Here is an 18,019-nt window from a genome sequence, read left to right as displayed (position 1 = left end):
GAGGGTACCACGCAATCAGCAGGGCGTGTGTTCCTGGGGATACCCGCTGGCACGGGGAGGGTGAAGGCAGGAAGTGAGTGGAGGGTTGGGTTGGGTTGGGTTGGGTGTGTGGAGGAGGGGGACTCCCTAGGTTTCCAAGAGAGAGAAAAGAGAAGCCTCTTGCGCTTGGTTCGGGCCCGGGAGGGGGACCCGGGGAAGGGGGTCAGGGGATTGGGGGGTGGGGGGGGTTCCGAGGCTTCCTCACCGCAGGGCAGGAAGGGAAGCCACCCTGGGCGAAGGGACTGTGCACCCAGGCTGCCAGCTAGACTCCAGGGGGACCCGGCGGGTGCGCGCGGGGGTCCTCCCTGCCGGCCCACTGGGGCCTCTTCTGCATCACCGGGCCCCCCCCCACCACCAGCTGTGGCCCACGCAGCACTTCCCTTCCCGGGGTGGGGGTGGGGCGCTCACTCACCCTTACGAAGCCGGTCATGGTTCCGGAGCTAGCTCCAAGCAGGAGCCTTGCCACTGAGGCTGGGAAAGGGCACCAGGGGCGCTGGGTTTCCCCCAGGCCGTGGACAGCCTGCAAGGAGAAGCCCCTGAGAAGCCTGCCTCCTGCCAAGGCAGCCGCCCGAAGCCCAGGCTCATGGGGCAAAGGTACCTGCCCACTGTACCACAGTAAACTATGTATATACACTGTCCCTACCACTGCATGTCAATGTCTGCTTCTATGTACAAATAATGGTCCTAACTCCCTACTCAGAGGGAGTTAATCTGTGTATCCACAGCTCTAAGATGTATACACAGCCATCACATTTCCTGAATGCATTCACATGTCTAATTTACATGGGTATACGCAATGAGATGTCTGAAGATACATACACCTACAGTCCAGCCACAGACCTAAAAATACTCCCAGATATTCTAACACCAATAACCAAAGTCCCATACTTTCTGATATACCTATATACTCCCAAGGACACAGTCCCATTGAAATCTGAAAATTCTTAGGTGCATAAACTTCCCTACATTCCCAAAGGTCCTATATGCCAAGGATCCCCCATGCTCAAACACAAAACAGTTGTATAACACAAACTCTCATAAAATCACGACCTCCTATGCTTAATACCTATACACTTAGGCCAACCATCCTCAATGACAACACAAAATACAAGTTCTTCATCACCACAAAACTACACACTACCCTTACAACAAAATTTCCATTAATAACTGAATGCATTCAGACAAAACTCATGTACTTCTTAAACAAGGACACAATTCTCTATCCCCAAATATAATGCATACTGCTGCCTGGGCTTTGAACATGCACATAGACACAAGGTCTTGGAACACAAAGACAAACACAGTAACACCTCTCAAACAAGCACTCATGGACATCACTGCCAACCTTCTCAACTCACAGGAGATGCTCCTCCACTCCTCATAACAAATATATCCCCTCACAGCCCTAAGTAAGAATATACACAAGTTTCCATCTTGAGAAATTATAAAAAGGTTTTCTACCTTCCTAGGATACATAAGTACAACTCTTGGAACCAAAATATGCCTACCGCCACCATTCTACCAATGTCTCATCGCACCAAAAGCATATTTCCAAAATGCTTATCTAGACACCATGTTACGCTAGTTAACCCTATGACCTCAATATAAACAGATCTAACACACAAAGCATAGTCACATAACCTTACCTCTTCTCAAGTGTATGTACACATATCCACACAGAACACAGGGTCCCCAATCACAATAAACACCTCAATGCATAACACAGACTGCTATTACAGGTATACATACACAAAGGTACACCCTATCTGTTTCAACATACTCACTCCTGTGCAAATCTGATACACATGGTAATCAAATATGCGTACCTCAGATAATTCACTATGCTCTGTATCATGTTCTGTCCCCACATCTTACACAAGAAATGCAATGGAGCACTAAATGCACAACTAATGCACAAAGGATACCGCACACACTCTGGAGTTTGTGTCCAAAATCAATCAGCAATTTGGTTAAAGGCTATTTGACTTTTGGTCCTACAGATAGAAGCAGAAGGTGAGTGAAAATGTAGGAAAAAAATTGCAAATGAAAGTGTATATTCCCTCATATAGATCTGTTTCTAAGAGAATGCCTATCCTTAACATGAGGTACATGCTCATTTTCAAGTGTTAGACCTGTGGCAACACTGTAGACAAAGACAACATGAAATTTTAATAGGTAACAACCACAAGCTTGCCATTAGTGAATGAGGGTCATTGATTAGAACTGTCTCCAATTTCCATCCTACCCACTCTGGCCTCATGCACATGATGGGAACTTGTAGCTTCTATGGCTGCATCACCCAGCAGATAGCCTCACCATGTTTGACTGCTGCTTGTAGAAGAAGAGCAAGACCCAGGACCAAGAGGAAAATTCCAAGAAAGGAGTTTGCACAGCCAAGTGTGGGGCCCAAGTGGGACTGAGGCTGTGCTGAGCAACGTGATACAGAATAAGGATGACCTTAAAAAATCTAAACATAGATCTGCCATATGATCCAGCAATATCACTCTTGGGGATATACCCAAAAGAATGTGACACAGGTTACTACAGAGGCACTTGCACACCCATGCTTATTGCAGAACTAATCACAATAGCCAAGTTAGGGAAACAGCCAAGATGCCCCCACTACTGACAAATGGATTAAGAAAATGTGGTATTTATACACAATGGAATTTTACACAGCCATGAAGAAGAATGAAATCTTATCATACACAAGTAAATGGATGGAACTGGAGAACATCATTCTCAGCGAGGTTATCCTGGCCCAAAATACCAAAAGTCGCATGTTCTCCCTCACATGAGGATTTTGGAACAAGGGTAAACACAAGGAGATTTGACTTTGATCACATCATAAGGCAAGAGCACACAAGGGAGATATGAAGACACCCAAAAAACAGATAGCATTTGATTCCCTCAATGCAAAGAAACTAATGCAGAAACTTTAAAGTGACAGAGGCCAATAGGAGAAGGACATCAGGAACTAGGGAAAAGGTTCGAGAAAAATCAACTTAGAATGTAACACATGTACAGGAAAGCAAGGTGAGAAATCTCACACTATAGCTATCCTTATCTCAAACAGAAAAAACCCTCAGATCTACTTATTAATATTTATACTCTCTCTTCAACAAAATTAGAGATAATGGCAGAACAGTTTCTGCTCGGAGGTGAGGAGGTGGGGGGACAGGATGGGGGTGAGGGGAGTGGGAGAAGGTGGAGGAGGGGGGAGAATTACCCAGACATTGAATGCACAAGTGAATAAAATAAATTTAAAAAAAGAATAAGGAAGTCATGAGACAAGAAGAGGTATTAGAACCTATTGGCTATACCCCTAAGTATAGACAATAGGGAGTGGATTTTTTGCCAATACCTTGTTACTGTAATTCAAAAGTGAAAAGGCAAAACTAGTCACTATCTTTTCTTCACTCTAGGTCACTTCCTTGATACAGGCACTGTGACAGTTATTTTAAAGAATTTGAAGGTGAACAGGTGTGCTCCCAACTCGGAGTGCTAAATGTTGCAAGACACCTAGGTTTGAAGCCCTCAAGTGACTGAGAGGCAGATATGTTTCAGAATCAACAACAGGGATCACAAGTTCTCCTGGACCATCAGAAGACATGGTGCTCCCTGATTGGGACTGGGTGGGGGACTGTTTTAGGAAGATCGGCACTTACTTCTGTTTGGACAAGGGGGCAGAATACTTAACATTCATGATAGCTATGCATAGTGTGCAAGTCACTGCTCTGAGGAATTTCCCCATGTTAAATCTCATCTTCCCAGTGCCTTAAATTGAACACTGTTTTCCTGTTTGAAAGAGGAATAAGCTGAAACTCAGAGAGAATAAGAATTCTTGCCCATGGTCTGTGATTGCATCCCAGTTCCAGGAGTTGAAACAGCAGCCTGGCCTATTGCCTGGACTAGCCTGCAAGTTAAGGAACCTGGTAGCCTCTGAGGAGTGCTGACTGCACTTCACATTCTTCTTCTGGGGATGGCATTATCGTTGGGTACTCAGAGGCTATCAAAGGGGCAGAACATCCCACTAACCCCATTCCAGTATAGGCTGTCTGCCCAGAATTGTCTCCTCTCTACGAGGACACCCATTGTCCACTTCATTTTACTGAGATTGTCTAGCTGGGATCCCTACAGCCACACTGGCCCCACAGCTAAATGAAGTTTGGAGTTTTTTTTAACAAAAGGGTCCGTGGTCTCCAGTGCATGATGCTATTCTAATTTTCAGGCTCCATGACGTATTAGTTCCCAAAGGATGGTGAATGAAGCTTTGGCCACTGTGGAGTGTTAAGAGCACTGAGCTACATGCAGACACCCCTCAGTGCTCCTGAACTTGCATCCAAGGGAGGTGAGTTTGGGTTGAGAGTGAAGCTAGATGTTCCCTTAGTGTGCATAGGGGATGTGTTAGTTCTCTGTCACTGGGGTAAATACACCTATAATGAGTAACTTAATTGGAGGAAACATTTATCTTTGTCTATAGTTTCAGAGGTTTCAGTCCATGGTCACTTGGCCCTGTTTTGCAAATAGGCCTGTGGTAAGGCACTATGTCATGATGGACAGCTATGTATAAGACAGGATAACCCCTCGTCTGATGGAAGCCAGGAAAGAGAAAAAGGGATCAAGTTCCAATGTCCTTTTAAGATTCATGCCACCAATGATCTAATTTTATCTCTTAAGCCTCACCTCTATAAAGGGCCCAATGCTTTCCAATAGTGCTATTAGCTGTAGACTAAATCAGCAAGAAACATGAGCATTTGGAAGACATTGAAGTTCCAAACAATAATATTCCATTACTAGCCACAAATATTTATGTCCATCTCACAATGCAAATAGAATCCAGACCCATCTCCAAATATTTTTGCTTAACAACTGGCTCACGCATGGATTTTAGGGGCTCACTTTTTATTACTGGGAGCTCAAAAGAAAGGGCAAAGATCAGATCCAGTTCCCTCATCCAATCATGACATGACCAGTATCTCGGATAATCTCTGCAAATCTTCCCTGAGATTCATACCACTTTCAATTACCTGACGTTTCTAGTCTTCTACAGGTGGACAGGTTCTTACGTGATTCCAATATTTCTACCTCACACCTGTTGTTGGGGAATAACTTCCTATATCTGTGTGAGGTCCAGAATTGGTCCCTGGTTATTGATTTCTATGGGTGTGCTAGGACATGGGCAGGCAGGATGAGTTGAATGCATTGTGGTGTCAGAGCCAGAATCCATGTGGAGCTAGCTTGGAGAGATTTGGTTTTCTCATTATAAGCTAAGGATAAAAAGAGAGGCTTAGAAATGGTTCAATGCAAAAAAGACTTAAGAAGTAATAGGACAATACCAAATCTGGTACTGTCACCATGGCCATAAGGAGTAACAAACTGCTGCTTGTCAGTGTCCCAAGTCCACTTGTGAGTATGCTAAATGTGAAGGTGTTTCAAAACAGAGGAAACCTGAACATGTTCTAGGGAGATGCATAGCAGAGAGATGAGTTGTCTGAAAGGGGTGTCTAAGGGTCCTTCTCAGAGTTAGGGAAAGTTGAGGTGTTGCTCTTACCACATAGAGTTCAGGAAATCTTGAGAAACTGGAACCAAGTTCTCTTCTGGAATAATTATCAAGCTGAGGGAGAGAGCACCAAATTCATTGGAGATGTTTGCAAACTGCACAATTTCTCTGCCCCACCACTATAGCCAGATATGATCCTCCCCTGACTCCCCAATGATTCTAAGGTCTAGAGCTCCTTGACCCATCACTCCCTCACTCCTGTGCCTTTTTCCTCTCCGATGTACCCCCTTTTTTGTCTCCACAGCATCTACAGTGAGGCACTGTACATGATCCTGACCACTGCTAACTCCAAGTCTCCATTAATAGACCTACCCTTTCCCTGAAGGTCCCCTGGTCCAGCCAACCCTTGTGATCCTATTGCTTGTTTAGGGAGACTTTCTAGTTCTGTCTACTTTCTACAGGCCATCTTTGTTGTGAGGACATGGTGGTCATGGCCAGGTTGGGGCTCTGCTTTTCAACATCCTTGTGAAAGTAGGAGCAGGAAAGAGAGAAGCTTGCACATAACCAGAACCTTCTTATCCCTGACATCACCTCAAGTGGAGTGCAATAGAGGTGATCTTTGGACATGTGCAGCACCCTGCTCCCCTACTGTTGGCATCACCTGCCATGAAGATGGCTATGATTCATCCAGTCAGTGGTGGTAGCCAGCTTGGTGAGGGAAACTAGTTCCTGGGCCATCTCCCACTACCCCAAATGTCCAGTTGGCTCCCATCCTGTTGCCAGTGAATTCAGTACCAGAGCCGCACATGCTTTGCATTGATGGCGGCTCGGCAACTTCCCAGGACAATGCTGCACATCAAGACAAATTGTGCAAAACAGTGCATATGAAAATTTCTGGTACTGGCTGTGCTTCCATACCCTGATCTGGAGGAGACTTACCGCAGTTCTGGATAGGGGAGCTTTTTTTATGTGAGTATCCTCCCCAGGCAGCTGGAACCTTCTTCTGGTGCTCCTATAAGGGAACAATAAGACATGCACAAGAAGTACCCTGAAGCTGATGGCATCAGGGAGGAGAGCCACATACTCGGAAATAGAACTGTCACATCTCACTGGATCATCATGCCCACGTGAGTGCAGTTAATCTTCATTCTTGAATAATTATCACACTCATACAGAAGATGAAGGATCACAGTGGGTTCCACATTTAGTATGAGCCCAAATGTGGATTTAGGACACAGGCCATTCTGGGTATTGTGTCAGTCAGCTCAGGCAGCATGCATATTGTTTTAGACTTAGGGGTGGAAACCAAAGACATTCCATTCCCACAATGGAGCCTGGAAATCCCAAATCAGTATGCCAACATATTCCATATGTTGTGTTCTCTTCTGATAAGCAACCTCTCCTTGGTGTTCACATAGCTAAGAGAATGTTGACTGCCAGTCATGTTCCTGCAAGGGCACTACTGCATTTGGGAGGCCTAGTTCTATTAACTCATCTAACCCTAGATTCCATGCAAATATCTCCATCACTGAATACACTCTCATTGAAGATCAGAATTTCTACATGTGAATTGTGGCAAACAAAGTCATTCAAAGCTGAATACACAATACTATTCCCAGGAGGAAATTTCGTCTATCTGAAGGGCTGGAAGTCCTCTACCTAGCTCTTCAAGGAAGCCCAGCTTCACTGATCATAGGTCCAATCCTACTTTGAGGGTGAAGATTAGGGTGGGAGTTCTACAATGGGAACAACTTAGACCAGTTTTTTGGTGCCTACCTGCCTGGAAGTTGGGCACATGACAGAGTGGGGACACTCCTGATCATGAAACTGGCACAGTTGTATGGACAATGCCGATCAATAACGAAAGCATGTCGTGGACCATGTTAAGTAGTTCAGAGCACGTTGACCATAGACTCTAAGGTTTCTGTGTTTACAGATGACTAAAGAAGGAAACAATTTTCTGGTTAACCCTGTGCAAGCAAGCATGCCCCAAGGCTCTTTTCTCCAAAAGGCACGCTATGATACTCTAACAAGTGGGGGTGTTAGTTCCCAAGATGCCCTGAAAGCATTTTCAAGCAGTACAAAGGAACTGGTTTATTTTATGACACTAACCTCATCAGCTATCACACTCTGCTTGGCCTCAACTTTACATCACTACTACTTGACTACATTTTAAAATATTAGTGCTGTGCCATTAGTGTACAAATATCACCCTAAATTTGGCTAAAAGGAACCAGCATCACACTTTTCAGACACTGAATGATGCTCTACCTGCTTTGAAATTGCTTCAACAGATTAATTAGTCTGTCGCATTGAAATGTATTGTCACATAAACACTTGGTGAATGGACAAAGTATAAACAAGTTTTGTGCAAGAATGCAAATGAGTAGCCTCTAGTCCAATTCCTAATAGAGTCCTTGATTCTAATTGAAACCTTATGAGTGCATTCATATCAGCATTCTTCTCCTCAGAGATCCCACTATACTCACCCATTAACCTCTGCTTCCAGCACTGAAGGCTTCATCCAGTCTGCTGCAAAAACGTGCACAATTCTCAAGCAAGCCAGTCACCAAGGCTTCTGAAATACAGAGTCAGATATAGCCATAGTAATAATTGCACTCTGTTTACCAATTTTCAGTTATCCAGCTATTGTCATGATGAAAAAATACTCAAAAAACATATTTAATGCATAAAAAGCATTTATTTTAAATCAGAGTTTCAAAGATTTCATTCCGTGGTCATGTGACCCTGATGCATAGGAGCCTGATGTGATGATGCATTCAAGCCTGTGGAGGGGCAGTACATCATAGTGGAGTCCACATGGTGAGAAATACAGCTCACTTCATGGTGGCCATGAAGCAGAGACACAGAGTACGGCTGGTGTGCCAATCCATCCTGAAAGTTACATATCTGATGTGAATAAGATATTGCACTGATCAATAATAAGATATCTAAGTATCTTATTTTCATTGCACTAGACTCACCCCTCTGAAAAGGTGGCCAGTACCAAATAAGGTCTTTGGCTGGGATCTAAGTCTTTAACATATGAGCTTTGGGAGGCAAAGATCTAAAGCATAAGATTCTAAATACCTAGTATGAGTGCTGTCTCTTCATCATCCTGCAGAAGCCAACCCTGCCTCCTGCGGTACTGAGGGTTCCTGGGAAAAAGGAGAGTCAGCTTAATGAGCCAGGCCAAGAAAAATCTTGGGTGCATCCCAGGGAGGCTGAAGGCATAGAGGGCTGCTGCAGAAATCTTCAACATTCTGACTCTATCTTTGATCATCCTCCCAACGGAAGAGATAAAATGAACTGAATTAGACTACCTCATCAGGAAACACCGAGCTGATGTGAGTTTCCCAGAGTTGCAGTCACCACAAGCCCCAGCAAGGAAAGGAGAACACTTCTTCAAAAACAGACAAAGTTTTGGTTTCCGAAACAGAAACCAAAACGTCTCAACCGTGAGGAGGCTGGCAGGTCCTACATATCCATGAAACATCATATTTCCTTACATGGTTCTAACGGATTTTGGAGTCCACCATGGGATGCAGGACGGGTTGGACCACGTCCTCTGTGCTCATGCCTGTGGGTCTCCATCAACACATCAGCAACGGATGCTGGCGACAGTTGAAGGGCAGTGGAGATTGCCATGGCCACGCGATGGCGTGAGCGCCAGAGCCTACCCCGCCCATCCCTAAGGCACGCGCGTGTGCACTTAGAAATAGTTGGGTCCATGAGCCCTTTCAAAGCGAAGGAAGTAGGGGGTCTCAGTTACTCTTAGACATTCCCCATGTAATGCCTCCTGGTGGTATCTTTGCGACACTCCCTCCTTAAAACCAGCATGTTGGACTCACTCACTCAGGATTTCCAACATCAGTAACATGCCACCGTGCAATTAGACACCATCCTACCTGACAGACTTACACAGTCCACCCTAAAGCAAAGTCGACACATCTTAGCAGAGTGCTCTGGATGCATTTGTTCCACCATTTTTCGTGTCTATCAGACCCAGTGTGTCTGCAAAATTCCATTGAACAACACCTTTGGCACAGAATTTCAGAGCTGGAAAAATCTCTTAACATCAGATTTGTCTGATTCTATTCCTAGATACTTTCCTACTCTTTCCCTTTGTTTGACACATAGAGATCTCCCAGTAGATGTTGATTCAGAAATGTTTGCTTTGCAAATTTTTGTTAAACTTTTAATCAACTTGACCACCTTGGCCAATTTTTACCCACTTCCCAAATAATATGGGAACAATTTGATCCTCTCCCACAGAGAAATTTGTCACACAGAAGATTTTGTTGCCATCCTCTAGACAGTCACTCCACATCTCTTTGAACAATTTCCTAGCCAGTCTTTTTTATGACAACACAAAATAGGAGTTCTAGTTCCTATCATTTTGAAACACAGGAACTGATGACTGTGTTTTGTGAGAGAACCGACAAACACACTTGTGTCTCTGTACTGCAAAAAAAAATTCTCAGAACCAAAAAGAAGTGATTGCTTTTTTTGGGTCCTGTAGATCATTTGTAGTTCCTACATGATCAAATCTTTCCAACAAAGGGTCATCATTAAGTGATGGTGGTAGAGAATGCATTTCAGAAATGCACCATCTTTTTTTTTTAACAGAAATGCACCATCTTAAGAGACATGAGGACTGCTGTCTGAAGAATGATGTGCACACAGCAAGCAAATACACTGGATCTCATAAGACCACGTCATTATCAAACACATCCTCCTCTTCCCTTCCTATCAGTTCCAGTGTTTACCTGAAATTACATGTGGAGTTTTGTTCAGAAAGTGCAACCATTGGTGAAATTGCTAAGGAGCCTGCCTTTGAAGAGGAATGCAGTTTGGGAAAAAAAAAACAAACAGGTTCACTGAAAGTGAACTACAGAAAGGGGACATGGGTTCATAGCACTTTGGTGCTATGAACTCAGCAAAAACTTTAAAAATGCCTACAGAACAAACCGATAATCTTGCTAATCTATTATTTGAAGGGAATCTGAGGTTCTTGTCCACTGGCCCTTTATGGAATGTTGTTACCTATCCTATCCCTGATGGTCTGCCCCTCCCCCACTCTGCAGAATGTCTTGACCTCATTCCACCCTGTTTACTTTTACATTTTCCTAGTTGACTTGGACCCTTAGGAGCTCCTCGAGACAGTTTGGTTTGTCGTACTATGGAGGCTGCCAGACAGTCATGGCTAGTGTCCAAACCTATGGCGATGCCTCAAGTGTAGGTAAGCCTGCAGGCTAAGGAAATGGTCTCTCTCTGCCTCCCTTTAATTCATTTCAAATTTAAATTGCCTCACCCCTGCGGATAAATGATGGAGCTGAAGAAGATGAGGTAGTTAGTCCTAGTCTTCCCCCACATCACCTCACCTATTGAAGCTTGGGAATCCTATGGCAGAATAAGGGGAGAGGCTGAGGGAGACATAAAAACATGTCCTGTAAACATACTGGTCAAGAAAAGGGTGGGAGCCCCTGGATCAATTCCTTCTAGAAGAGAGACAGCACACATCAACATGGTTTATTAGCAGTGGAGGGATGGTGTGATGGTGGTGTCCCAGGAGAGTTTGAGGGCAATGCTTCAGTGCTGTGTCATTTCTTCAGGGTCATGAAACTTGCTTGTGATATGGTACTGAGGGGTTGGATGCCACTAGCCTAAATCTTAGAGGGAGTTTTCATAAGGAGCATGGGGCAAAGGAAGACTGAGGAGGTGATTGGGTTAGAATGAATTTGGAACCTACATGGGGGAACTTGGGGAGATAGAAACTGTCACTGGAATGGGTATCCAACCCCTTAATGAGTGTGCTAAGGGGGAAGGTGCTACCAAAGTGGTCAAAGTAACTGCAGCCTCGGGAGATGACTTGCAGAGAAAAGGGTTTTCTAGCAGAGATGCTCACCCAGGGGGTTTCTAAACTTCCAGGAAAGATGATTGGTTGCTCTCAGTAGAGAGGTGTAAGGGAACCTTGTAAAGGTGGGAAAATTCTCTAATGGAAAAATTATCAAGCAGAGAGAGAGAGAGCAGGAAATTGTACAAACTCCTGAATGTTCCTGTCACACAAACATGACCTGATGAAAATCTTTCCATGACTCTCAGTGACACCCAGGAATTGAGAGCCTTCCTCTGGTACCATTTCCTTCCTTAATGCACCCCTTTTCTTTTTCTCCACAGCATCTTCAGTGCTGGCACCTGTCATGATCCCCAATGATAGCTACCACATGACTACAGGCACAGACCTGAACTCTCCCCAATTTGCCCCTGACCCAGCACACCTGCCAATGTAGCAGCAAACCTGACACCCATTGTGACTCCAGTGCTCCATCAGTGGAGTCCTCTGGTGATGATGCCTGCTTCCCACCAACCACCTTTGCTGGCAGGCAATGGGAGTTGTGGCCTCGCAGGGGCTGTGCCATTCCATCGCATTGTGCCGGTTGGTACAGCACAGCACCCGCACACTAATAACAGTCTCTCTCAGGCCCCTCTCAACTGGAGGCCTCCAGGGTTGCACTTTGAGGGCACACAGCAACCTGGTTCCCTTGTGTTGGTATCACCCACCGTGAACCAAGTTGCTGTTACCCCAACCACAAGTGGTAGCCAGGCTGCTGGGGGTAACTGGTTCCTGGGTCTTCTGCCATTATCGCCACCACCATTTGTCCACCAGGCCCCTATCATGTGGCCTGTGAATGCAGGACCACAATCACACAGGTCATGCATGGAGGAAGGTCTGGCAATATCCAAGGACAAGGCCACACCTGAGGAGGACATCTCATCACACGACAGTGTTTACAACAACTTCAGGTGCTGGCAGATGTTCAAGACCCTAGTCCGAAGGAACCTTCCCCACATTCGCGAAGTGGAAGCGCTTCCTGCTTTCTGATGTGAGTGTTGTCCTCAGATGGCTGGGAGCTTCTCCTGGAGCTCCTAGAAGGGAATAATATGACATGCACAGAGTTTGATGGCATCCTTCAAGACAGTAACATATCAGAAATACCACTCAGTAACCATGACATGATTACAGTGCTTTATGTTGCTGGATCATCATGTGTGTGAGTGCAATGATTCTTCATTTTTTGATAATTGTCATACTTATACAGAGGACAAATGTCACAGAGGAATTCTGGTGCAGTATAGGCCATACATTTAGATTTAGCCTCAGGTCATCCTTTGCAGGGTGTCAGTAAGCACATCCACCATACAGACTATAGCAGGCTGGTGACTGGAGACAACAGACATTCCTTACAGTCCTGGACAGTGGTAGTACCAGGATCAAGATGCTGTTGGATTCCCTGTCTGTTCAGGGTTCTACCCCATAGATGCCTAGATTAAATCTTCATATGACTGAGAGAGCATGGGTTGTTTTCCTCTTTGTGCAAAGGGAATAATCTATTCTGGGAGACCCAGTTCAATGACCTCATTAAACTCTAGCTCCCACCAAATGCTCCATTGACAAATATCCACACAATGGGAATAAGGACTTAAATATGTGGTTTCTGAGAGACAAAATTCATCAATTTGTAATACTCAACTATGGTGAACTCATAGGATACACAGCAGCTATGGGTATTAATGATTTGGGCATGAGACTGTGTCCTGGCAGTATGATACAAAGTTGGGAGGAGATCATGAAAGTATGCAGGGGTGAGGAAAACAAAGGCATGTACTGGACTATGTCAGTTGGGAATGGAGAGTGGCTTGTGTACCATGACTGATCCTGAGCAATTACAGCCTAGTGCTTAGGTCCCTGGCCAGGTGGACACCCACCATGACACTGGAGGAGGGACTATGGAGAGGCTTGAAGGAGTGGGAATCCATAAGCAATTTTGACTGGATGGACTATGAAGAGATGGCAGGAAAGTGTGTCAGGAATCCAAGCCTGGGCTGGATGTTGGGAAAGGGGATTGCACAGCTGGGTCTACAGGAGCTTGTCACCAAAACACTGCCAAGAGAATTATTGACTAGGGCCCTACTTCTCAAACTCTTGCTTGCCAGGAGGTTGCTCTCGACTCTACCTGGATTGCTGGGAATGCATTCTCTGGCACTCCCATATCCCCAGCCTCACTGGTCTATGGAATGACCTTGGTGTGAGAGTGAGGAACAGGTTGTGGAGCAGTAAGCATCCATCCATGTGTTCCCATCCAACAGTTTGAGTTTTGCAAAGGGATGTTACACCAGTCTTTAGGTGCTCACTTGGCCCACAATCTGTGTGGCTTCATAGGTTGGGGACACCCTTGTGCCTGAAACTGCTCAGTTGTAACCTGATGTCCCAGAAGAGGGAAAAAATGAGTGAGGGTGTTCAAGGAGAGCCATCCACTCATATCTCAAGCACATACCTCAGTCCTTACTGTTTTTTTCCCCATATAAGTCCGTTGACAGAAAGAAACAATCTCATAAACAAAAGTCAGTTAAACAAGTAAATATGTCTTTAAAGGGAAGCAACCAAATCCTCTCTGCTTAGCTTATGCTTTATTTTGATCTCCCCTGTGTCTTTGACTTCCAGCTCATTGTTGTAGTCATTCTAGTCTCAAACTCAGGATCTCAGGATCTGCTACAAGACCCCAGATAATGTCTACAATCACTGCAACCCCTGACCCAAACTTGCCATCAGATAATCCTATGAATGTCAGTAGGGACAGGATAGGTCTGAAGTGGTGTCACTCAAGGACATGGCTAAGTAAAATTGGCCTAACTTGAATCCCTGCAGGCATTGGGATATAGAGGGTGTCTCCAGAACTGTCATTCTCCCATGTAATCTGCAATCTCTCGGGTCAGGGATCTCCTGTCTCTCAACTCAGTCTTTGATTCCTTTTGCCCTAGGTTCATGGAGTTTGAGGCTGCTGAGGAAATGGAGAACCCCAAACTACAACTGATGATGGGCTTGCACTCCCAGACTCCTCCAGGATCACTTAGCCTGGATCCTCAGAGACCTCCAGCACCTGATGTTTCAAAGCAGCCAGGTAGTGATACCCTTATTTTCCCAGGATCTGAAGTCAGAGACCAAAGTGGCTAAAGGTGACTATATTTCCTATGTAGTATGCTTTCAAGGCTACTCATTGGCTTTTGCAAGCGAAAAATCCCATAGAGCCCGAGGAACTTGGTGCCCTTGGTCTTGTATTGGGTATGAAAATAGCTCGTGTCAGATCTTGGGTTCAGGTAGCTCATGAAACACTGCCCTTTCAAGCATAGCTGGGCCAACCTCGAGTCCACATGCATGTATCCTCCTGCTCTCCCATGATTAGATTGTACCACCAGAAAGACCAGCCCAAAGGCTCAGCCTGATCCTCCACCAGCACCCAGATACCAGGGGCAGCAACATAACAAGATGTCCGATGACATCCCACCTGAAGTTGTGAAGGAGTATATGGATATCATGGACTGGGTGTTGGAAACTCAGCAGTTGACCATTGGAAAGTCTGACAGTAACTCGGAAGAGGAAGGAATGAAGCAGAAGCAGGAAGATGAGGGGATATTTGGATATTTGCAGATCCAGATCTCCTGAGCTACATTGATGAACTGTGTTCCAACAAGGACTTTGTCATGAAGGTGAGTTGAATGTAGGGCACTAGTGGCAGCCAGATTCTGGAACAGGCATTCCAGATCATTACATTTGGGGCTGATTATGGGGCAGCTGAGATGAATATTTATGTTTGTGTGTGTGCATGTGTGTGTGTGTGTGCATGTGCGTGTGTGTGCATGTGTGTGTGTGTGTCCAGAAGGTCCTGATGTTTTCATAACTTCATGATGTCACCCACATTGCATATGCCATTGCTTTATGCTTCTAATGAAGTTCTTAATGGCTTCAGGTATTGCATGCTGCCACTCATACTGACACCCTCTTCCTTCTGTTCCCAGGTGGAGGAAATCATTCACCCCAAATTCCTAGAAGCCTTGCTTTCCCCAGACCCTGAAATACATCTCATGGCCATAACTGAGTTTCTGGAGCAGGAAGAAGGACTAACTCCTGTGCAGGTAACCATGGGGTGGAGTGTCACCAGATAGGTCAGGAGTAAGGGGAAGGGAGAATTCCAATAGGACTAAGGGCAGAGGCACACTTGGTGGCCACAGTATGGGAGGCCACCACAGAGTCATGTTAGGAAGTGACTTCAGATAGACCAGGGCATTGGGAAGCACCAAGCTTGCAATGACAGAGAGATTCCAGATACAAAGGACAAAAAAGATACCAGGTAGACAAGGAGAAGGAGGACCTTGCATATGAGGCATGTGTGATTTTTGTTTTACCTTACCCTGCCCAGGAGTCTGGCTTTTGAGTGTGGCTGCACCTGAAGGCATATAGTTTTAGACAAGAGGAAGGTGTGAGAATGGAATGGAGGGAGGTAGTAATGGTGTAGACTAGGTTGATGCCCAGCTGTGTGGCATGAAGAGCCTCAGTCTGTGTGTCCCCCACAGCACATTTCAGGTGGAGAATTGGATGCAGACCTGATAGGTCCTGAGGACATTGTCTTGTCAGGGAGTCATGGATCTCCCTCACTAGAAGACACCGTGTCCAGTGCTCCTTCCCAGTGCCATGGAAACCACTCTCAGATCCTTGGGCAGAGAAGTACAGTGCATTTTGGACAACCTTCTGCTGATGGTGGGCCTCAAGGGAGCAGTGAGGAAGAGGAAGACCTCCCAAGCCTGGCATACCTGCTTAACTCACAGCATCCTCTGCTGCCCAGGGGGTTAGCACTGAGCCCAGGTCCTGACGGGAACCTGCTCTGCAGAGGCCTCAGCTTGGATTCACCTCCAGCTGCCAAATCAAGAAAGCAAGATTTCCTAAGATTCTCATTGGGTATGGACAAGACACCCCATGGACATGGGGTATCCAAGGGTCAGGACTTGGCTCTTGGGGTGATTCCCTCATCACAACCTAAGAGGGGGAGGTGTGATGTATTTGGCACCAACAATAGTAAAAAGAGGGATTGAAGCCAATAGAGTTGGAACATGGTCTCTGGTGTGCTTCAACTTAATCTGATGTCTTTTCACTGTGGCAACATCTGGCAGCCTGAAACAGTGCTTTTGCCTAACACATGCTAATCAAGCTGGTTTTCAGGGTAGGAACAGAAGAAAGAGGGTAGGAAGGGATGGGGTATTGCTTTTTGGGTGGGATGGGGTCTTTTCATGTGAGGGCATGTCTGTCTGTCTTAGCAAATAAAGGTAGTTTTGTTGGAAAATGCTTTTAAGGCAGCTGCTTCTTTCCAGACCTCTGTATTGTCCTGTGCAGTTAGGACAGAAAGAAAGGGAGAGTCTGGAGGTGCCAGACACTATCATGAAAAGGCGCACAGTTCAGTCTTCTTTACAAATATATCCAATGAGAGAACAGACTGCATGCTTCTGGGTATCATATTCCTAACCCACTTATAAGAACTCAGTTTGTGTAGGGACCTTTGTCTGCTTATTATTATCTGCACCCCCAAAAAAATCTTTGGGAGGAGAATTGCTTCCAAGTGTCAGCTCTCTGCATCATTAACCCAGAAACTCTACACTATTCCTCAGTTCCCATATTCCCTCTGCACAGAATTAAGCTCATAGATGGCCAATTTGTTAGGAATCTTCTTTTTGTTGCACCAAAGAGGCAGGTGACAAGGCTGAAACAGTCTTTGGATAGGAATGGCCTTACTGAGGATATGGTTTAGAGGAGGATAAGGCTAGAGTCTAGGGAAAGAGGCCTCAAGGCCCTTAGTGAGTCCTCAGCTGCCAAAAACTTCGACTGCTCCCCCTTTAATGAAAATGCCATGCTCTCATGCACTGACCAGGAGGGACCTTCTCCTCGAGGAAACCCTTGGGTAGCTGCACATTTATTCTAACTCTTCCTTGCATGAAGTCCTCTGAGACTCTGCACCTCATGGTACTGGTGAGAATCCCTGTTTTGAAGAATTTTAGCCAGGCTACCCATTCAGGACAAGCAAGTATAAACATCCTTGCCTACCAGAATCTGCGCATCAGCCATCCTTGGTTAGCTCTACACAGAGGTCTCCTCAGAGGAGCAGGACAGAGGTGGACTTGAGTCAGGGGTGGGTATCAATATAGACATTGGGAGTTGCTACAGGCCTCCTGAATCTTCTACAAGACCTGTGTGAATATTCTGTGCTAGAATCAGAGGACTTAGAATGTCTGTGCCTGATCTCACAGAACCCTCAACTGAGCTAGGGTTCCAAGAGTCACTACCAGTCCCTAGTACTCTGTAGGGAATTTTACTAAATCTTAGTTCTCATATCTTCATAGAGACTTTCTCTGGAAACTGTGGACTTTGAGGTAAGTTAATTAAATACATGGTAGTTAAGGCAGTACCAAACACCTGTCATTTCCCAGGCTCATGTCTGCACCATGAAGACAAATCACACCTTTCACGAAATAGTCCTTCCTTGGAGTGTCTTCCTTCTTTTTTCACTGCAAAGATCATGTTTCAGGACTTGTCTTGAGTGTATTTGTACATGTGTTTTGGGGATGAAAGGATGTCATGTGTCAATAAAC

At 45.4% G+C, this 18,019-nt stretch overlaps 1 protein-coding gene across 9 annotated transcripts in view; it reads left to right on the top strand.

Annotated features, from left to right (window-relative positions):
• The window catches only part of LOC141421645 (NUT family member 2E-like), a 45,781-nt gene extending 28,262 nt beyond the window's left edge, over positions 1-17,519 (top strand). For 4 of the 9 annotated variants that reach the window (XM_074068508.1, XM_074068505.1, XM_074068506.1 and 1 more), the window contains 7 exons: positions 4,271-4,390; positions 10,172-10,784; positions 11,723-12,429; positions 14,366-14,505; positions 14,788-15,091; positions 15,401-15,517; positions 15,956-17,519. In XM_074068508.1, coding sequence (XP_073924609.1) covers positions 15,086-15,091; positions 15,401-15,517; positions 15,956-16,471 — 639 coding nt within the window. In that variant the 5' untranslated portion in view covers positions 4,271-4,390; positions 10,172-10,784; positions 11,723-12,429; positions 14,366-14,505; positions 14,788-15,085 and the 3' untranslated portion in view covers positions 16,472-17,519. The remainder of the gene's footprint in view (positions 1-4,270; positions 4,391-10,171; positions 10,785-11,722; positions 12,430-14,365; positions 14,506-14,787; positions 15,092-15,400; positions 15,518-15,955) is intronic. The other 5 variants (XR_012446294.1, XR_012446291.1, XR_012446290.1 and 2 more) reach the window with 4 other exon arrangements.
• The last annotated feature ends 500 nt before the right edge of the window (positions 17,520-18,019 follow it).

The sequence above is a fragment of the Castor canadensis genome, chromosome 3 (assembly GCF_047511655.1).
Source record: "Castor canadensis chromosome 3, mCasCan1.hap1v2, whole genome shotgun sequence".
NCBI classification, from domain to species: domain Eukaryota; kingdom Metazoa; phylum Chordata; class Mammalia; order Rodentia; family Castoridae; genus Castor; species Castor canadensis.
This window is presented reverse-complemented; position numbering and strand designations above follow the sequence as displayed.